This window comes from Schistocerca gregaria, chromosome 7 (assembly GCF_023897955.1).
Source record: "Schistocerca gregaria isolate iqSchGreg1 chromosome 7, iqSchGreg1.2, whole genome shotgun sequence".
In the NCBI taxonomy this organism is placed as follows: domain Eukaryota; kingdom Metazoa; phylum Arthropoda; class Insecta; order Orthoptera; family Acrididae; genus Schistocerca; species Schistocerca gregaria.
In genome coordinates this window covers 453,934,091-453,956,917 of record NC_064926.1, presented here as the reverse complement: position 1 = coordinate 453,956,917, position 22,827 = coordinate 453,934,091, and the positions used below count along the sequence as shown (strand labels likewise).

Genomic DNA, 22,827 nt, shown 5'->3' with positions numbered 1-22,827 from the left:
AGTCATCTAAGACTAGGAAAGGAATGGGGGAGCTGAGAATGTAATATAGACAGTACATCCTGGGACATGACATCATCGGGAGGTAGGTAGATTACAGATGTGCCCTTATCTGAACAGCCACAGCCTCCAAAGATATATCAAAAGGCACAAGGTCACTATATGTACAATCCAGAACATACATACAAACTCCACCTGATACCATAGTTAGTATGATTCTTAAAATAACCTTGGCAGCCACAAAGGGCTCAGATCCAAGCTGCTGCAAACCACATTTCTGGGACGGCAATACACAATGCAGGGTAAGTACTTAAAAGCTGCTGTAGCTCAGCCAAGTGTGGAAAAATCTGTTACAAGTCAACTGGAGGACCAGAGTGTCCTTCTTGCCCTCCCCCTCCTTCGAATACAACAACTGGGAAGGGGGTGTCCCTGAATTGTTTTCAGGGATAGAGGAAGAACGAGAAGTCCGACACCCAACAGTCTTTGGTTCCTTCAGCCACTGAGTGGCACCTGGCTGTGGATCAGCAGCAACCATGGAGAGATGGTTCCAAGTGACCTCTTCCTAGCTAGAAAAGCTGGAGGAGGATGAGGTGCCTCCAGCTGCGGGGTGGAGACTGGTGTCCCCGGCAGATGGGGAACCAATGCTTCTGAAGTGGGTATAAGTGCAAAAGGTCCCCCAACCTCCCGGTGGGGGATGGAGTGGGGGGAGGAGGGGCAGCGGCATTAGTGGGTGGATCTGAGGACTCATTGTAGGCGGCCCAATAGAGGAAGGCACCATCGACAGAGAAGGCGACAATGTTGCAGCTGTAAGGGATTAAAACACTCTTTTTTTTTCTGGCCTCTTGTTATGTGAGCTTGTCCAAGGTCTTATGCACCTGGACTTTCAACTCAAGCTTAAGAATGGAGCAATCTGGGAAGCAGGGGGGATGGAGTTCTTTCCAGTTTACAGAGATGGAGCCAGGGGCACAAGGAATGCTTCCATGCAACGGACAACCAAAATCTCTGCATACATGCAGGGTTTTGGGTGAACTATAACAACAAGAAGGAAGGGTGCTAGGGCGGAAGGACAGAGAGGCGGAGCATACACCACAGCAGGTGACCTTCCCTGCACAACACGCACTTCTGTAAAATTTGGAAAAGACATTAGGTGAAACCCAATAATGGTGACTATATAATCGTTAGTAGAAGGTAAAGACTGCACTGGGAGCGAAACTGGAAATCAAGACCAAAATCATGAAACAAATCCAAGCAGCGTCTGCACCAAACAGACCATCCAACGGAAAGTCAGAGGAGAGAAGAGATAGTTGAAGTGTAGGTTTGCAGCACAGAAAGAGAAAGTAGTGCTGCAAAGGCTGGACCCTGTGGTAGCCAAGCATGTACTCACTGAACTGTGGTGAGCCCACTGGGAGGCAAGATGTCAGTCCCAGACATTCTCATTTCACATTTTTTAAAATGGTTAATTCAGTAACACAAATGCGACATTTAAAACCATGCAGAAGGCAGACAATTCTTATTATAATAATCAGTATTTTACAGTCAAAATGACTGGGTCCCAAAGATAAAAGTCAAACATAAGGCAAGGAATGACTTTATTGCTCATGTGATTTGTTTTGTAATTTATCCATCAACAGATATCCAAACGTGATTACGGCAAGCAGCCATGACATTTCAAGTTGTACACGAAACATACACTCACAGACTACTCTGTGAATATTTGTTTCACATGCAACTTGAAATGCCATATCTACATGCAGTAATCACTCGTGGATGTCTGATGATGGATAACTTTCATAAAGGGTCGTATGAACAACAACATTATTTCTTGCCTTATGTTTGACTTTCACCATTGCAACCCAGTCACCCTGAATGCAGAAGTACTGATTGTTTCAACTTCAAGTTTAGCATTGAATAACAAAAACTGTGTGATATAACTAAAAATTTACAGTTCCTGTATTTTTTCCTTTGGTTGTAATATGAAACCTTGCTTCTTGCCAAATTTCATGATTCTAGGCCAATGGGAAGTACCCTACATGTTTGGATGAGTGATGTTGCAAGAATCAAAATATGTGGCCTAAATGGCTGTAGCTTTTGCTGCAATGACTTAGAAGCTTACATTTATTAAAACACCTAAGGCCTATAGATCTTAGAATGTTACATAAATTTCAACTTGATATGTCTACCCGTTCCTGAGAAAAAGGGGTCTTAACAGATAAACAAACAGCTAGAGTGTCCAACACTAACTGAGAAAAAAAAATGTGATTTGATATAATTACAAATTTACAGTTTTGGATTTTTTTCTTTTGGTTGTACTGTGAAAGCCTTCTTTTTGCAAGGCATGCGACATAAATGACCATATATTTTGATTGCATTGACTTACAAGCTTCAGTTTATTGCACCACCAAGGGACTGTGGAGCTCTGTAAGTGACAAATTTCAACTTGATATGTCAACCTCATCCTGAGAAAAAGAGTCTTACAACAGAGCTATCCTATAAGAGTTCTGTTTTTACTGACTGAGGCAAGGAATCCAAAAATGTGCCTTCGTTTGTAGGTGTTTGCATATAATTATCAGTGGAAATACGTCTCCTTTGTTGTTGTGGATGAGGGACAGTACCCCTGGATCTGATTTCATATAGGACCACTTAAAACGAAGTTCAGTATTCCTTTTTCTGCTTTCCCACCTTAAATGTCACTTCCTGCCTCTTTCACGAATGCTTAAACACTAACTACCTCGCCACTCAAAGCCTTTACATATGGCAACAATATCTTTCGGTTTGTTCACATTTGCCATGTTACTGGCAGTGAGAAGTAGTAAGCACATTACTTTTGACAGTAAAGTTTATTACAGTCAAATGCTCATACAAGTTCTTTACTGGCTAAAACTGTTTTTCAGTAACTGACAGATACCTCTTCGCAGATGCTATGTTGTTACAAGTGAGGACTCAATATTTATAGGCTACTGGTCTCCTATTAGAAGCTTGGCTGAGTCACCACTTGTGGGAACTCAATATTTATGTTGGGTTCTTAATAGAAGTCATCCACTAGGAGCCTGGCACAAATACTGACCTCCATCATCTTCTCACACAATGATGGACGACAAAGGATCTATCTGCAATTGAAAACTGTGTAACACTACAAACCGTTCTGACTGTTAAAAATTACATGAGTATTTGACTACAATAAACTTAACTGTTCTTCGGATTTTGTGAGATGTCTTTCAATAACATTCTACTAGGCTCGCTTTTGAGGGTGTCACACATTGCACTTTTGACAACAAAATGCATTTGACTTTTCATCTCTGTATGTAGAGTCCTCTAATTTGTTTTACTTGTATTATGTAACCATTTGTATACAGAGTCTGTACGTAATGTACTAGATACACATCAAACAGTATCTATCAGGAGGAATGGACAATATTCAGGGATATGACAGAAATGAACATCAAAAAAAAAAAAAAAAAAAAATAAAAAAATAAAAAAAAAAAAATCTAGTCAATGTGGGTCTACAATGTATATTGTAAGAGCTATGGGCACTTCTTTGATCTTCGAGTCTATGAAACAAATATTTTCTATTGCAAACGTTTTACTTTTCTTATTTTGGGAGAAGGTTGTATGAACCAAAAGAAGAAAAAATTGTCTACAAAACAAGGACGATGAAATGCACATCTTTAAGAGCTATGGGCACCTGTTCAGTAGGAGAGAAGGTGAACAAGTGCTCATAGGTCTTGCAGTATGGATTTTGGAGTCCATGTTTACTAGACTTTCTTTGCTTCAAATAATAGTTTCTGTCACATCTCTGAATATTGACCATTCCTCTTCAAATACCCTGTCTGCAGTGCTTGGTCACCTTTCTCCTGAACTTGAGCAACATTCCTTCACATTCTTCTGACCAGAGTTAAAAGCTATACGTTCCTGCTTGAAGTGTAACACAAATGCCTCTTTATCCAGTTTACTGAACATGTGAGCCTAACTCTTCCTATATAATGTTGTTGCCCCATCTAAATAGTGATTATTAATGCTAAAACTGTCTCTTGCTCACTGATTAATAACTTTGCTATATGCGTACTTATAGAGGTCAGGGCGCGGTGGCCGTGCGGTTCTAGGCGCTGCAGTCCAGAATCGCAGGACTGCCACGGTCACAGGTTCGAATCCTGCCTCAGGCATGGATGTGTGTGATGTCCTTAGGTTAGTTGGGTTTAATTAGTTCTAAGTTCTAGGGGACCGATGACCTAAGATCTTAAGTCCCATAGTGGTCAGAGCCATTTTATAGAGGCCAGGGCTATTAACTGCCATTATAAATAACAGATGTCTGTCACAAGCTGACTTCCCAGAGACTTGTTCTAAGCAGTTCAGTCCCGTTTATTAAGATCGTAACGATACAAAAGCTCTGTAAAACAGTCGTCAAATGTTTCTCGCAGTTGGAACTATAGGTGCAGAGTGAAAAGGGGATAAGAAGAAACAAAAACAAAATTACCGGGTCCACTCGATCCCAGTTATTGTACTTTCCACAGAAGTCCAAAGTCATAACGTGGCCACATACGGATGTCATTCGGAAAAGAACGGTCTCGTTCTGAAATTGCCCGGTCCACTCGTGCACTGCGCACGCTTCTGATCCTGAAAAGAAGGAAACAGCACACGCTTGTTTTTTTGGGTTCTGGAGGCGACTGCAAAACAGTAATCAAAAGAAGAAATACAGACCTCTTCTAGAGTTGCTTTTCCCATTACTTAGTATGCTCGCCAATGACGCAGCCAAAGAAGGCTTTTCTGCTACCATTAACGCCACTTTCATGTTTTTTAATTTACAGTAGTACCCCTAACCATAAAACAAACTTCACACACCTCCACAACGCCGCACAGTTTACATTTGCGCCAACGATGTTACCCATCAGTGTTCATGTTTACCACTCGTAGTTCTCAGCAGAGTTAATATTAATGTTGATGACTGTAGTGGTGATAGAGACTCTATGATCAAAGAGTGAATGTTATAATAAAATTAACTTTTTGGTTATGGAAAGTAGTAACTTTATTTATATATTCGCCCAAAAATCTATTAAGTTGTTTGTGGAATACATCATTCATTTGCAAATATTGCTAACGAAGTACGGCATTTGGGATAGTAGTTACGTATAAGAGCAACAACTAAAGGGTCATACGACTCCATACAAATACGTTTTATTGTTCTACTAGGAGCAAAGCATGTTGTCACAAGCATCGTTTATAGCAAAGGAGCAAACTAACTGCAGGTCCAGAGAAGTTACTTGAGCTACCTCAGAGTAGCGATATTATTCTGGGCGACTCCACAGACACACACACACACACACACACCCACACACAGAGCAATAATATCAGATTGTTCTTCTTGGAGCTCCAGAAGCTGCGAAAGAGTACCTGCATACCACTGTTTCGACTTTTTTGACAGTAAAAAAATGAAAACACTCTGAAATCGAATGGAGTATAGCAGCAGTTATTCCATGATAACTACGACATAATGCTGGTTTTTTGAAATACAGCCACCATGGACGCAGTCTAATGATGTTGTTGCTATTCAGTGGTGGCAGAATGCCAGTTGTGTCACAAAGTACAACAGAGTTGCACTATAAGTGACATGGCAAAAGTTGTACTTCATAGGCGACGTCACTGAAAACCGAATGTTCACACATGCAACTGTAGTATGCCTCTAACTGTGGTGTCATTGTAATTGTGTGAATGAACATGGTTTAAGTTAGGCTGACAGTGAACTAATGTGCTATGTGAATGCTTTATTTTAATACTGGGATAGCAGTTGTGTTTATTTCGTGATGCTGCAACTTAAACATAACTGAGTGATGTAATTCTGTGAGTGAAATACTTGAAATGTTGCAGTCGATCGCTTGTCATAAGAGATTATCGATTCTTTCTATGTGTTTGGTTCACTAAATGTCATGGGTCTTATGTCCAAAAAGTGGATGCAAAATAAATGTACCATCATTCAAATAAAAGAAATCCAATTTTGGACATGAACATGAATATTCTTGTACTGGTACTGAAAATGGATGGAATTCAGTGTGGTAATTCAGTTATAATTTAACAGGCGTTCATATTTCATATCAACCTTATAAGACTTAATCAATCAATCTCCACCAGTTATTACTGTTATTCATCTTCTTGGAAATTTTGTACAGTTTTTAGGCCACTGAAATGTCCTTGATGACTGTGTGAATGATACACAAGAGAAATTGGGATCACACCACATGCTTCTAACCTTCTTCTTCCATGTTTTTGGGCAATATGTAGAAGATATAAATTAATATCAACATTCACTGTTTCTTTGTACAACATTTTGTAAGGCTTCTGTCTCTAGAATCTCATCAATTTCATTTCGATCCAGTTACACTCACTATTGTTTTCATTTTTCTTCTTTCTTACTATTGTATTTTGTAATTCATTGAGTGCTAAGAAGCCATAATACTCCATAAGAATTTATTTTTCCTGCACATATCTTGTGGCGATTAAAGTTCTTCTTATTTAAATTCTATTTTATAAGATCGAAGTCTCTGTTGTTAGGTAGCTAGGACTGACATGACAGCAGGAACTTTAAATTACATCTGTCTAGATTTGAATCAGGATCCTGTGTCACATTCATTTTATATTCGTGTTTTGGCCACCATATGTGTCACTGTAAGTAACTACATGTTTCTCAGCTAAGTAAATGATTCATGTATATATTTTGGCAAACATGTACTAATTTCTGTTTGATCAAAAAATGTATGTATGTGACAATCTGTTACATTGTGCCATTCAGAGTTATTTGTGCTGGGCAGGTAATACTCGCATTTGAATGTGCTCGAGATTTCCTGTACACTGCAGCATTCAGTACAGTGTCGAGCTTGTTTAAACAGTCATGTGACATCTGACTCTCCTGGAGTGGGTGGAAGGGATAAACTGGGTTTCACAGGAATGAATTTCGTACAGACTCAACCCCTCACCACCTCTCAAGTAAGTAAATTTACATGTGGAAACACGCTACTTGCACACTGTCATGCCAACTTAAGTCTTGAAATTTGAAAGGTGTTCTCTATCTTGCATGATGTTTCTTCCCCCACCATCGTTTATGAGCTTCAGTAACTACTGCAAGGTGGCTCTGCTGTCATTCTGCACTGGTTCATTCGCCAGCACAGATCCAGATTCGTTTGTTTATGTACAAGGAAAGTTAGCATGATGCCAGAATAATGGGTTTAGTTTTCAGCTAAGTAAATAAATGCTTTCGAAAGTGCAGAATGACCTAAACAGGTGCAACCAGAATCCCATTCCACCATTCAGCAAATCCTTATAATCACTTATTTGTAATTACATAACAGGCCATCGTTTTGAAGTGACAAAATGGATTAACAAGTGTTGAAAGTCAGAGTGTGCACTTTCTAAGCTTAATATTACTGCAGAACAACACATACTGAAAAGCATTTTTTAATTACGTATAATGACAATTATTTTTGCTTTAGTCTTGGAGTGTAAATATTATTAGAAATAAAAATTTATTAGTAGTTTTAGAGATTTAAAATTACTCTTGATCCTAATGAAAATCCTGTGGAAATATAACAGTATTTGTACAGTAGTGGCGCTATTATTGAGTAATGAGTGTTCTGCACAACAGTACAAAGTTTTATTGCAAAATTACATCTCATACTAATAGAAAGAGGCACATTCACAGCGCCTGTGCCCTATCAGAATCTTCACCAACTCTGAAAATAAAACAAAGCTGAACTGTTGAGACAAAAATCTTACTTCCCATGTACCTTCAGTATGTTGTAAACAACACAAAAATTTAGAAACTGTGCTTTTCAGCAAGCAATACATATCTGCAGTGACTACAGTTGACAGTTTTACTTGTAACATAACGTGAGTTGACATGGCACCTCGTGTAGGTCTGCTTCCATTAGACTTTTGCACAGAGCCAGAAACAATGCTCAAAAGATTTCGAAATTGATTGTAGTCATCCAAAAATTATTTTTTAACGAAATGTGTCCTCATCATATAGCTCCTTTTCTAGCATTCATAGGAGACAAGGCCTGTCTATGCAGCAGCTAGCTCCATCAGGTCCATTGAAGCTCATTGGAATCTGTCGCAATCACCGAATATCAAATAACCACAGGTCTTGACCCGACCATGGTCTGTTCATGTACAATATCACACTTGATGCCAGAGGGGAGGCCTAGTGTCAGGTGCCATATCCTACAACGGAAATGTTCTGTAGCATTGTTGGATGATGTTTCTGGACATGGGTTCCTATCCTCAAAAAAATGGTTCAAATGGCTCTGAGCACTATGGGACTTAACATCTGAGGTCATCACTCCCCTAGAACTTAGAACTACTTAAACGTAACTAGCCTAAGAACATCACACACATCTATGCCTAAGGCAGGATTCGAACTTGCGACCGTAGCGGTCACGCGGTTCCAGACTGTAGGGCCTAGAACCGCTCGGCCATTCCAACCGGCTCCTATCCTCACTTTATACCTCAAGACAACATCTACATCTCCTCAAAGTCTGTCAGTGTAATTATGAAACATCTTGTATAATATTTACATGAGTACAGTTTATATTAATCAGTGCAGCTTTCTTGTACCATTGTACTTTTACATTAGTTGTATAATTATGTCTTTTTTCTCAATATCTGCAAAGAAACTAACTTATTGGCCGGCTGGTGCGGCCGTGCGGTTCTAGGTGCTTCAGTCTGGAACCGCGTAACCGCTACGGTCGCAGGTTCGAATCCTGCCTCGGGCATGCATGTGTATGATGTCCTTAGGTTAGTTAGGTTTAATTAGTTCTAAGTTCTAGGTGACTGATGATCTCAGAAGTTAAATCGCATAGTGCTCAGAGCCATTTGAACCATTTTTTAGCTAACTTATATATAGCTAACAGCTTGTATGTATTTACACAATCCTGTACGAGTAGAAACTTAAATTACTGTGTTCCTCCCATGAACCATACACTTTGCAGTTGGTGGGGAGACTTGCTTGCCTCAGTGATACAGATAGTCATACCATAGGTGCAACCACAATGGATGGGTGTCTGTTGAGAGGCGAGATAAACTTGTGGTTCCAGAATAGAGCCAGCATCCTTTTCAGGGGGCAACAGGAGCAACAATCTAGATGATTGACTGATCTGGTCTTGTAACATCAACCAAAACAGCCTCGCTGTGCCAGCACTGCGAATGGCTGACAGAAAGGGGAAAGTATAGCCATTATTCCCATAGGTGAAATGACATGTCAAAATAATCTGATTTTATCCTTACCAAAGTTCAAGTTTTGGAGATCTGTTGTAGCTCCTACCTATAAAAACGTATGTATTACTCTTTCTATTAAATTAATGTGTTTATTCCAGGTGGGTTTCACGATGAATAAATCGTCCACATACACAGTTACTTTATCTAACAGTTGAGATGCCACAATTATTCCTACAGCAGTAATAAAGACACTCGAGCTGACATTTAAACCAAAGGACAGAGCACAATACTGTTATCTTCTACCTGCAACTATGAATGCCGTATATTTGTGAGATTCCTCTATTAAGAGGATGTGCGAATAGGTGGGTCTTAGATCAAAGCTTGTAAAAAATTTTGCAGCATGAAATTTTTGTAACTGTTCATCCAGATTGTCAGGCCTAATCCAGGCACGAACAATGAGTTGACTTATAGCTCTAGCATCAATCATAAGTGTAACATTACTGTAGTGTTGGCAGAAGAGCCAACACCGTGTTACTAGAGGAGGCCGAAATGCACGTGTTTTAGCTCATGCAGGCTGGTGTGAAGGCGAAAGAACTATACTGACATGAGGTCTGGAACATGACAAGGAATTTGAATTCAGAAAGCAGACGTAATTAGTTTCATACTTAACTTTAATCCATTAATGATGAACGTAGCTCTGGATGCTACATGATTCACAAAGTATCTGTTCAGAAGACGTAGAAACTGAATATGGTGCCTTGCTAGGTCGTAGCAAATGACGTAGCTGAACGCTATGCTAAACTATCGTCTCTGCAAATGAGAGCGTATGTAGTCAGTGAACCAAAGCTAGCAAAGTCAGCTGTACAACTGGGGCGAGTGCAAGGGAGTCTCTGTGGACTAGACCTGCCGTGTGGCGGCGCCCGGTCTGCAGTTCATTGATAGTGGCGATACGCGGATCCAACGTATACTAACGGACTGCGGCCGATTTAAAGGCTACCACCTAGCAAGTGTGGTGTCTGGCTGTGGCACCACAATTACCATGAGGTTTAAGTAAAGCTAACAGTGGACTATCGTATGGTGATAACAAAGCCTCAGTTATCTTCCAGGATAGCAGTTTATGTATTTCTTCAGTGACAGCCTCTTACTTGGACCACAGGATAGAGTACAACAAACAACAGACAGTTTTGTGACGAATTACCTCCATTCGGTATTCATAATCTTGGAAGATATCTTGTTACTCTGCAAATATTTCTATGTTTTTTAATAGCAGTTTAACTAGTTCAGCTTGTTGCTGAGAAGTAAGATACTTGGATTCCTACTTTTGTAACTTATATGATCTTCATTATAGTTCATACCCAAGTACTGAGACTACTCATATACAGCAATTTATTTTAATAAATTTGACCTTTCTATGTTGACAGTACTTACCATGTTTTAGTTTTGTTTTTAATAAATATTTAGTAGTACTCTTTCCATAAATACATGGGTAGCATTTACCCTCAGAGAGGTATAATATACAATTAAACTTCTGAAATTAGGAACATGCATCTAATGTCTTCGTTTCCTAGGATTGCAGGCACTTGTGTTTGCACCTTGACATTGCATGATCTAGTATCAACTGTATGAACAATTTTACAGTTCTAAACCAGCAAGGTAGTCCCTTTTGTAAACTTATTAATTTCAGTGAATGAGTTAGTGGACATCACATTGGCAGTAGCCCTAATTACTAGTACAGTCATAACTGACACATATGCACAGCATCTTGAGCTAGGTTTTCATGTTGCTCATTATCTGTGTTAATATCAGAACACTGCTCATCTCTAACATCAGCTCCAGCATTACATTGCAACAGGTTAACAGTATTGGCATCATTGTCCTCACCCCATCCCACAACTGACATTGGAGGGCATAATTTGGTAGCTTTTAGCTTGTTGAAATTGGCTTAGTGGGGTGGCCAACTTACGCCACATCAGACACACTTACTAATGGATCCTGAGTGTGTCAATTCGTTTTAACAGTTCGGTTTTGCTCTTCATTATTTGCATGGTGAATATTTTTTACATTTGATTGACCTTGATTTCTTATATTAGGCTTCTACCAATCGTGATTAGTATTATGCCCTCATTTCCTTCTTTAGCAAAGTGTATGGCATTGTATCAACTGCCTTATCATCTGCTTTTACTTGCGTCTGATGGACTCAGATTTCCATGTGTATGGTTATTCATCTGAGGCCCTGCTGTCAGTGCTGCACTGCTGTCATGGCAATAGTTCGTTCTAATTTGATTGTCAAAATAATTACCCAGCACAATGGACTGGTCAGTGCCATTGACATTATTCGTTTCAAAATCCTCATGTATCAAGTCAGTTGAGTCCAACACAGACATTTACAAATTTTTCTCTGACAGTTAGTGATAGTTTATCTTGAATAATCCACGACACATCTCAGTGTGAGAATAGTTCAGCCCAGTATAACGTTCTGTTCAAATAGTTTTCAAAGTATTTACATAAACTAACTTGTCAGCTGTGAACAGACTCTGGATTAAAAACATTTTTCCCTAGCCTTCCCTGTAAATGGGTAGACCAGTATTTGGAAAAGAAAGCCTTTTAAAATTGTTCTTTAATGACAACAATTGGCAGTTTCTGTTGTCTCTGACACTAGTCTTCTAACTGGTCTGATGCAGCCCACCACAAATTCCTAGCCAGTGCCATCCTTTTCATTTTAGAATAGCAATTGCAGCCGACATCCTCAATTATCTGCTGGATATATTCAAAGCTCTGTGTTCCTCTACAGTTTTTACCCTCTACAGCTCCCTCTAGTACCATGGAAGTTATTCCCTGGTATCTTAACAGATGTCCTATCATACTGTCCATCCTTCTTTTCAGTGTTTTCCTTGTGTTTCTTTTCTCGCCGATCTTCCAGAGATCCTCTTCATTCCTTACCTTATCAGTTCATCTACTTTTCAACATCCTTCTGTAGCACTACATTTCAAATGCTCTGATTCTGTTCTGTTCTGGTTTTTCCACACTTCACATATCACTACCATACAACGCTGTGGTATGGATGTGCAGTCTCAGGAGTTTCTTTCTCAACTTAAGACCTGTATTTGATACTAGTAAAGTTCTTCTGGCAAGGAATTTCCTTTTTTCCAGTGCTAGTCTGCTTTTTATGTCCTCCTTGCTATGCCTATCATGAGTTATTTAGCTGCCTGTTAGGGTTCTGGCTGTTCTCTCTCAGTCCGTATTCTGTACTCCTTAGACTGTTCATTCCATTTAACAGATCCTGTAATTCTTCTTCACTTTCATTGAGGACAGTAGTCATCAGCGAATCTTATCACGGATATCCTTTCACCCTGAATTTTAATCCCTCTCTTGAACCTTTCTTTAATTTCCCTGATTGCTTCTTCGTGCATAAATTGAACAGTAGGGGCGAGCCTACATCCCAGCCTTACGCCCCTTTTTAATCAGAGCACATTTTCTTGGTCTTTCAGTCATATTGTTCCCTCTTAGTTCTTGTATACACTCCTGGAAATGAAAAAAAGAACACATTGACACCGGTGTGTCAGACCCATCATACTTGCTCCGGACACTGCGAGAGGGCTGTACAAGCAATGATCACACGCACGGCACAGCGGACACACCAGGAACCGCGGTGTTGGCCGTCGAATGGCGCTAGCTGCGCAGCATTTGTGCACCGCCGCCGTCAGTGTCAGCCAGTTTGCCGTGGCATACGGAGCTCCATCGCAGTCTTTAACACTGGTAGCATGCCGCGACAGCGTGGACGTGAACCGTATGTGCAGTTGACAGACTTTGAGCGAGGGCGTATAGTGGGCATGCGGGAGGCCGGGTGGACGTACCGCCGAATTGCTCAACACGTGGGGCGTGAGGTCTCCACAGTACATCGATGTTGTCGCCAGTGGTCAGCGGAAGGTGCACGTGCCCGTCGACCTGGGACCAGACCGCAGCGACGCACGGATGCACACCAAGACCGTAGGATCCTACGCAGTGCCGTAGGGGACCGCACCGCCACTTCCCAGCAAATCAGGGACACTGTTGCTCCTGGGGTATCGGCGAGGACCATTCACAACCGTCTCCATGAAGCTGGGCTACGGTCCTGCTCACCGTTAGGCCGCCTTCCGCTCACGCCCCAACATCGTGCAACCCGCCTCCAGTGGTGTCGCGACAGGCGTGAATGGAGGGACGAATGGAGACGTGTCGTCTTCAGCGATGAGAGTCGCTTCTGCCTTGGTGCCAATGATGGTCGTATGCGTGTTTGGCGCCGTGCAGGTGAGCGCCACAATCAGGACTGCATACAACCGAGGCACACAGGGCCAACACCCGGCATCATGGTGTGGGGAGCGATCTCCTACACTGGCCGTACACCTCTGGTGATCGTCGAGGGGACACTGAATAGTGCACGGTACATCCAAACTGTCATCGAACCCATCGTTCTACCATTCCTAGACCGGCAAGGGAACTTGCTGTTCCAACAGGACAATGCACGTCCGCATGTATCCCGTGCCACCCAACGAGCTCTAGAAGGTGTAAGTCAACTACCCTGGCCAGCAAGATCTCCGGATCTGTCCCCCATTGAGCATGTTTGGGACTGGATGAAGCGTCGTCTCACGCGGTCTGCACGTCCAGCACGAACGCTGGTCCAACTGACGCGCCAGGTGGAAATGGCATGGCAAGCCATTCCACAGGACTACATCCAGCATCTCTACGATCGTCTCCATTGGAGAATAGCAGCCTGCATTGCTGCGAAAGGTGGATATACACTGTACTAGTGCCGACATTGTGCATGCTCTGTTGCCTGTGTCTATGTGCCTGTGGTTCTGTCAGTGTGATCATGTGATGTATCTGACCCCAGGAATGTGTCAATAAAGTTTCCCCTTTCTGGGACAATGAATTCATGGTGTTCTTATTTCAATTTCCAGGAGTGTACATTATATATTATCGTCTTTCCCCTATGTTTCAGGATTTCTAACATATTGCACCATTTTACATTGTCGATCGCTTTCTCCAGGTTGACAAATCCTATGACCATACCTAAATGTTTTTTCCATTGTCAACCGCGTCAGAACTGTCTCTCTGGTGCCTGTACATTTCCTAAATCCAAACTTACCATCATCTAACAGATCCTCAGTTTCCTTTTCCACTCTTCTGTATATTATTCTTGTCAGTGACTTGGATGCATGAGCTGGTAAGCTGATTGTGAGGTGATTCTTGCATTTGTCGGCTCTTCTAATCTTGTGATTTGTGTGGATGACGTTTGTCGGAAAGTCTGATAGTATGCTGCTTGTCTTAGAAATTCTACACATCAATGTGAATAACTGTTTTGTTGGCACCTTCCCCATATGATTTTAGAAATTTCGATGGAATGTTATCTATCACTTCTGCCTTATTTGATATTAAGCCTTTTAGCGCTCTTCTAAATTCTGATTGTAATACTGGATCCCCTATCTCTTCCCTGTTGACATTTGTTTCTTCTTCTATCGCATTATCAGATAAGTGCTCCCCCTCACAGAGGCCCTCATTGTACTCTTTTCACATATACGCTCTCTCCTCTGAATTTAGCAGCGGAATTCTCAATGCACTCTTAATGTTACCACCCTTTCTTTTCATTTCACTGAAAGTTGTTTTGACTTTTCTATGTGCCGAGTCTGTTCTTCCGATGATCGTTTCTTATTCGATTTCTTCACATTTTTCACCAAGCCATTTCACCTTAGCTTCCCTGCACTTACTGTTTATTTCATTCCTAGGTGACTCATATTTCTGTATTCCTGAATTTCCCTGAAAGTTATTGTACTTATTTCTTTCGTCGATCAATTAAAATATTTCTTCTGTTATCCACTGTTTCTTCAGAGTTATCTTCTGTGTACCTACGTTTTTCTTTCCAACTTCTGTGATGGTTTCTTTTTAGAGATGTTCAATTGAACTGCCTACTGAGCTGTTCCTTATTGTAGGATCTATAGCCTCAGAGAACTTCAAGTGCATCTCTTCATTCCTTAGTACTTTCGTGTCCCACTTTTTGTGCCTTGATTCTTCCTGACTAATCTCTTAAGCTTCAGACTACTCTTCATCACTACTAAATTGTGATCTGAGCCTATATCGTTCCTGGGTATACCTGAACTATTGTTGCCAGTGTTGGTTTGTCATTAAACTTTGAAAAAACACACTACATGCAGTTCGGAACTTGTAAGGGGTGTCCCATGAGTATATGTCTGACATACGATGACAAGAAGATAGAAGAAGTGAACAGTGTTAAATTATTGGGATTACAGCTTGATAATAAACTCAACTGGGAGGAGCACACCACAGAACAGCTGAAGCGTCTTAACAAATTTCTGTTTGCAATGCGAATTTTGTCAGACATAGGGGATAGAAAAATGAAAAAGCTGGCATACTATGCTTACTTTCATTCCATAATGTCATATGGGATTATTTTTTGGGGTAATTCATCAAGCCAAGCTAAAATTTTCCGGGCACAAAAACGTTCAGTAAGAGTTATATGTGGTGTGAACACAAGAACATCTTGCAGAAGCCTGTTTAGGGAACTAGGGATACTAACTACTGCTTACCAATATATTTATTCCTTAATGAAATTTGTCATTAAAAATATATCACTTTTTCAAACCAACAGCTCAATTCATGGAATCAATACTAGAAATAAGAATAATTTTCACAAGGATTTAAAGTCAGTTAGTCTTGTACAAAAAGGTGTGCATTATTCAGGAACACAAATTTTCAATAACTTGCCAGCAGCCATAAAAAGCTTAACAACCAATGAAATTCAGTTTAAGAGAAGCCTAAAGGATTTATTGGTGGCCAATTCCTTCTACTCCATTGATGAATTTCTCAGTAAAACCAACTGATTTGTGTATAAGTACAATATAACTTCTGCACAATTTCAGTGTAGTAATGTGTTCATTGAAAATTTGTGTGTGTGTGTGTGTGTGTATGTATGTGTGTGTGTGTGTGTGTGTAAGTGCAATCTAACTTCTGCACAATTTCAGTGCAGTAATGTGTTCATTGTAAATAAGTATTATAGTAGTTCTTTCACATGTTTATTACCTTATAATTAAATAAAAAACTTTTTTTTTTAAATTCAGTGCATTATTATTTGTAAAATGACTCTTTCATATAGTGTTCATTAAAAATGACGATCATTCCACTTGGGACCTGTGGTATGGTACATTAGCTTATTTGTTTTAGTTGTAAATATTTGTCATGTATCGTTGTTTTTCTGACATGTTCCACATCCTGGAGGACCTCCTTACTTCAGATCAATCGGAATGAAAGTAAATCTAATCTAATCTAAAAGAACAACCCTATTACTGAACTGTTCACAGGAACACACTCTCTGCCCTACCTTCCTATTCATAACGAATCCTACATCCATTATACCATTTTCTGCTGCTGTCGATATTACCCTATACTCATTTGACCATAAATCTCTCTCTTCTTTCTGTTTCACTTCACTGATCCTTACTATATCAAGACTGAGCCTTTGCAGTTCTCTTTTCAAGCTTCTGACGTCCCACACCCCAATCGTGTGACGTTACCATTCCATTGGTTGTTCAGTCTTTTTCTTTTGGCATTCCCTTTCCAGAGATCCGAATAGGGGACTATTCTTGAATCTTTTGCCATTGGAGAGATCATGATGACACTTTTTCGATGACACTTCATGCGGATACACGTTATTTGTCTTTAATGCAGTGGTTTCCATTGTCTTCTGCATCCTCATGCCGTTGATCACTGCTGATTTTTCCGCCTTTAGGGGCAGTTTCTCACCCCAAGGACAAGAGAGTGCCCTGGACCTCTGTAAGCTCTTCCATCTTCTTTGACAAGGCCGTTGGTAGAATGAGGGTGACTTTCTATGCCATGAAGTCTTCGGGCGCCAACGCTGATTATTAATCAAAATTCAAACTGTGGTGGGTTTCATGTTCAGAACGAAAAACGTTTTGTTTACTGATGAAAGACACTACCCCTATATGACAGGTGCAGATGTATCACACACTCTTTCTTTAAAGTGAACAAGTCCCTCCTCATATCATTAATATGTGCAAAAACATTGTTATGCAACTCAAAGAGGTCCCTAGTTACTGTTGTTTTAATTTGACACAACATAGATTGAATTATTACCCTGAAGCATCTCCGTCTCATGATACTCCAGCACTAGTCTGTTGTATAGCAATTAATCTGTACGTCTTTCTCAGATATCCATTTTTTAAATTCATGAAAAAGTTCCAGCTCTGTGCATCAAATACTTTTCATTTTACCTCTTGTGCAGCAGCTAAGCTACTTACTTTCTCTGCTGCTGAACAGTTCCTTTTAGATTGGATTGTTCTGATGGTATTGAACCAACTTCGTCTGTTAGTCCTTTTATAACGTCAGGAGTGCCTTCATAAGCATCAATCAGTTCCCAAATTTCGCATCATATTGCACCCTATGTGGACTGAAAAGCGTCCTGCTTGAATTGAGTGGCGCAAAGTTTGGGCTTAAAGGTGTTTGAGTGGACTGAAAGGTATCCTGTTTTCAAATGGTTCAAATGGTTCAAATGGCTCTGAGCACTATGGGACTCAACATCTTAGGTCATAAGTCCCCTAGAACTTAGAACTACTTAAACCTAACTAACCGAAGGACATCACACACACCCATGCCTGAGGCAGGATTCGAATCTGCGACCGTAGCAGTCCCGCAGTTCCGGACTGCAGCGCCAGAACCGCATGGCCACTGTATCCTGTTTTAATGGTAAGCAATCGAAATGTGTATTCATCTGTGCCCCTTTTCTTTTATGCAGCCCTACAAATGGGACTACATTGTGGCTAGTTTGTAGTATAAACTCCCCAGTTTCAGGTTGTGATTACATCATGCCAGTTGAAGTTTCTACATTATCAAATGATGGTCATCATATTCGCTGCCATTGGCATGTGATTTGTGATCACTGTTTTCTACAGATAACATCTTTTTAATTTTACCAATTTTTACCATAACACAGATGCCTGAAATTTTTTTGAGAACTTTCGTAAATCCTTTTTAAACAGCAACACACAAGTAATATCGACTCAAAACATAAATTGTCAACAATAAATTAGCGATCTTCAGAAACAAGATAGCAGTGCTGTTCTCTAATGTCCATGTTGTGCACAAAATCAGCCATCATGCTGACATTAATTTATTGAATTATGTAAGCAACGAACAGTTTTCCATACCAGTTGATTTAAATTATTGGCTATGAACTATTTATCCAACTGAGAAAATTTGATAACACACATAGACATAAGGATAAAGGATGATTTTAGTCAGTAGGCAAAAACATGTGTATCAGAAAATTTTATTTAGGATATTTTATGATCTTTTTACATGCCGCATTTTGTATTTATTGGTTATTTATTTCCTTTTTCTGCATCAGGTTATGACATTGGACATGTACATAAAATATGAAAATGGTGAAGGTATTATTTGTAGTTACATGATAACAAATTTCGTAAATACTTGTAGATCAACAAAATAAAATCGAGGCCCAGATAAACATTCACCACTTGGAGTGCTTCCTTCGATATAAACTGATTAATTGTCCAAATTATAGGTACAACGAAGTTTCAAAGAAAAGGACCATTTCAAAGATGATACAAAAGGAGGAAAAGCAATTATTCTTATTTGTAATTGGAATAACTGTAAATGAAATTATGTTCCAGGGATTTTAACATGATGAATAAAAATGAGCTTTAGGCCAAAACATCATTGTTGGTTAATGACTTGCTTGCTGTCAATTGGCCATGTATGTAGTTAATTTTCAAGCAAAGACGATTTTTTGTAAACACAAAACTTTGCGTCATGGCTTTCCAGGTTGAAACATGTACAGTTGCTGCTACTTGTGATTGAAGCAATATTTGAAACTGAATTTTTGGGTGCTAGTCCTGTACTAAAATTTTCGTCGTTTAATTTCAAGCTGACCCTTGATTTTTGAAGTGTCAGTCACTGCAATAAATTTAAGTATACAAGCATTAAAGATTGTGTTATTTCTAACAACTTGTTTTGTAATAGTTCCATTATCATGCTAGTAGTTTGCATCTGGACTGATAGCTGCACATAGCAGTTTTCTGTAATGGTCTATTATACTAACCATTTTAGTGCAGTGAAACAATTGTACCAAAAGAAATCAGAGAACGTGCAAGACAGTTATCTTATGTGTGTTGCATATAAATCAGGTGGAACGCAATTCAGATCGTTCGGATACTTTTGACCATGGTAGTACAGTGAAAGTGTAATCGTATTCACATGATATGGTGACGTTCGTGTTGATTTACAAATTCAGACAGCGTATCATGTGCTATCGTTTATATCTGCATCAACATCACATATGTGGGGGAAAGTAATGTTGTCCGACTCGTACAGAAAGTACTCTCTCGCAATTTCAAAAATAAACCTCTCCCTGTTGCACAACGCATCACTGGAAATTGTTGAGTGTGTCTGTAACGCTCTCTTGTAGACTAAACGAAGCAGTGACAAACTGTGCCGGTCTTCATTGGATCTTTTCTATTACTGCTATCATTCTTGCCAGGTAAACGTCCAAGATTGATGAAAATTAGTCAGGAATAGATCAAACAAGCGCCTTGTAAGCCATTTATTTAGTGGATGAAACACACTTCCTTAAGCTTTATCCTATGATACTCAGTCTGGCATCTCCTTTTCCTATTCCCCAGGCCTAAAAATTAGTGGCCAACAAACAGCCACTGATGGAGACAAAAAAAAAAAAAAATCTGATGATTTCGACGTCACTCTTTCTATGATCTCTCTCGATTCGTCTTCAGAATGTTGGCTTGAGGTATTCATCTCGCTCCAAGACTGAACCTCCACCCATTGCAGGCTTCCCACCCTGGCGGAAAGGTAGGGTGAAAGTGCTACCCCCATACTACAGTGGAACATTAATGGATTCAGCGCAAACGTCCCCTGTGCTTGTATTTGCAGAGAAAGCGTTTTAAAACGTTTGATGCTCCTGGACTACATGGATGACCTGGCTGAGGACAGGGGCAAGAGAGAGGTCGCTGCCTTTGTCAATATGGTCCTCTATCATCTCCCTGGCCACTAACCTACAAGCAGTTGGAGTTAAAATTTAAGTGCATCAGAGGAGAGCAATTTGTTCGCTGTATTTACGTCTACAAGTTGTGATAGGTTCTGAGGTTCTCATAGATCCCGCGACCATTTTTCCTACTGAGACTCTTAAATGCCCATTATGTTTTGTGAGGCTCGACCTCTACTTGTCCTCAAGGTCGGATTTTGTAAAGTCTCATGACGTCTCAAGAGCTGTGCATCCTCAACTTGGGCACACCCATGAACTTTTGTGCTGCTGCTACTTCATCCTCAGCCATCTACTTCTCTTTTTGCTGTCCAGCCTATGTGGCCTCTGTCAGTGAGAAGTCACTGATGACCTTCATCCTAGTGACCACTTCCGACTCCAGATTCACCTAATGGATTGTGCTCTGCTTGAAAGATGGCAGCCATTATGGATGATCATCAGAGCCAACTGAACACTGATCAGCTGCGTGGCTGTGTTCGAATGTCACGACAGTGTGTAGATGTAGATGAACCAAGTGACTTAAGTGATCCACTACACTGCTGACAGTTCCATCCCAAAGTCTTGTGGTCATCTTCGTAGGCAGCCTGTTCGGTGCACTGATGAGTGCCGTTCAGTCAGTGATCCGGGTCAAGAACGCGGCTCTGCGACAGTTTAAGGCCACCCAATAGTGGAGAACCTCGCAGCTCTTGGAGTGGTGAGGGCAAAGGCTCGATGCATCATTGACGAGAGCGTTCCTGGACTCTAACCACTGTTCCACTTGTTCTACAACAGTGTGGGTAGCCATCAGGCGGTTTTACAGTAAAGACAGTCGGTTACCTATAGTAGCTTTGTTGAAAAATAGGTTTTCACCTGAAGACATTGCGCATATAATGGCAGAGCATTTGCTTTGACTATTGCTTCTTTCAGGCAGGATACAGGATGTGGTGTCTTGCACCTCATCGCTAGTAGGATGCCTACGGGATGGAGCGTTCTCGGAATGATATACACCAATTTCAAACAAATAACATTAGTTGTTTTATTTCCAGAAAGATAACTGACACTACTTAACTTTCTTTACAGCAAATGTTGCTAGCGAGAGGCGACATGAAAACAGTACAGTTCTTGCTATACAGCGAGTACAAGGAAACACTTGATAAGGATCACAGCGTAGCACTAATCACGTTGCAGACTCGAGACGATCGAAGTGGCTGAGGTTAACAGGAGCTGCGTTTACAGGCACTTGTTGCAGGGGGCGCGTCTGGCGCGGAGCGGTCGGATTCCGCGTACAATTGGCTGCCGTTTCCTCACAACCTTCTCTGCTCTTGCATTTCGCCTCTTCGTTCCGGCGTTTGTGGTTACGCCAGAACACCGTGTTCCGTCGTTACCATGCCACAGACGGGAGGGCTGAGTTGGACTTCTGGTCCACCAATAGAGAGCGTTACAACTGCCCATACTCCATGTGGGTGCTGGATTTCTTGCTGTCTGCTACTCGTGATACGGCATCCGGTCACGACCAAATCCAGTACAGCGTGCTACAGTACTTGCAAACGGTGTTAAAGGATATCCTATTACCGCGTTTTAATTCGATATGTTTGACAGTCCAGTTTCCCAACTCGTGAAGAGATGCAATTTTGACACTTCTTCTCAAAACAGGAGTGACCAAACGTGTCCCAACAGTTATTGGAGGGTCGCTTTAATGACCTGTGTAGGAAAGACCCTAGAACGCATGGTCAGCAGTCGTATGATCTGGATGTTAGAGGCCAGGTAGTTCCTTAGCTCTCAGTGTGGATGCAGGGTAGGTTGATCAACTTTTGACAACCAGCCCCTGCGAGAGGTGGAAATTCAACATGCTTTCCTACATAAAAATCATTGCCAACGTGTGTTCTTTGACATCAATAAGGTGTACAACACTACTTGGAGGCACAATATTCTCAGTCAACTACTCCAATGAGGCTTTCATGGCCAACTCCCCATCTTCATTCGGTCCTTTCTCTGAAGTTCCTTTTTTAAATAAAAGAGTCAGTGTCATGCTGTCAGATAGTTTTGTGTAGGGGAATGGTCTTCCACATGAAGCTGCTTTAAGTGTCTCTGTCTTTGCCATAGACATTAACCGTATCACGTCCACAGTACACAGTCCTGTCCAGTGTTCCTTATTTCTGCACAATTTTGTGGTCTTCTTCATCCAACACCAAAACAGCGAATCGTCAGCTTCAACTTGCATTGCAGAAGTTGGAGGAGTAGACTACAAGGACTAGTTTTACATTTTCTGCAAAGAAGTGTGTGTGTGTGTGTTCATTTTAATCGTTGTCGTGGCGTTTCTAATTTAACTGAATTGCGAAGTGGGACGCTATTCTTTCTTTTAAAGACTCTGTGAAGTTTATGGGCCTCATTTTAGACTCTAAAAAGTCGTGGTTATCACACCTAAAGGTCCCGATTTCAAGAGTCCAGAAGGCACTTGAGATTTTAAACTCAGTCACAGGTCCTGGGGAGTGGATAGGGCGTGTTTGCTCCAGCTTTATACGGCCTTTGTGTGACTGCGGCTGGACGATGGGTGCACAGTATATGGGTCAGCG

General features: G+C 40.8%; 1 protein-coding gene across 1 annotated transcript in view; it reads right to left on the bottom strand.

The window, feature by feature from the left end:
• LOC126281619 (DNA topoisomerase 3-beta-1) overlaps positions 1–5,909 on the bottom strand; it is a 132,567-nt gene extending 126,658 nt beyond the window's left edge. Inside the window, exons 1-2 of the mRNA XM_049980739.1 lie at positions 4,693–5,909; positions 4,469–4,608 (exon numbers count right to left, since the gene is read on the bottom strand). Of these exons, the coding sequence (XP_049836696.1) occupies positions 4,469–4,608; positions 4,693–4,783 (231 nt within the window). The 5' untranslated portion in view covers positions 4,784–5,909. The remainder of the gene's footprint in view (positions 1–4,468; positions 4,609–4,692) is intronic.
• Between the last annotated feature and the right edge of the window lie 16,918 nt (positions 5,910–22,827).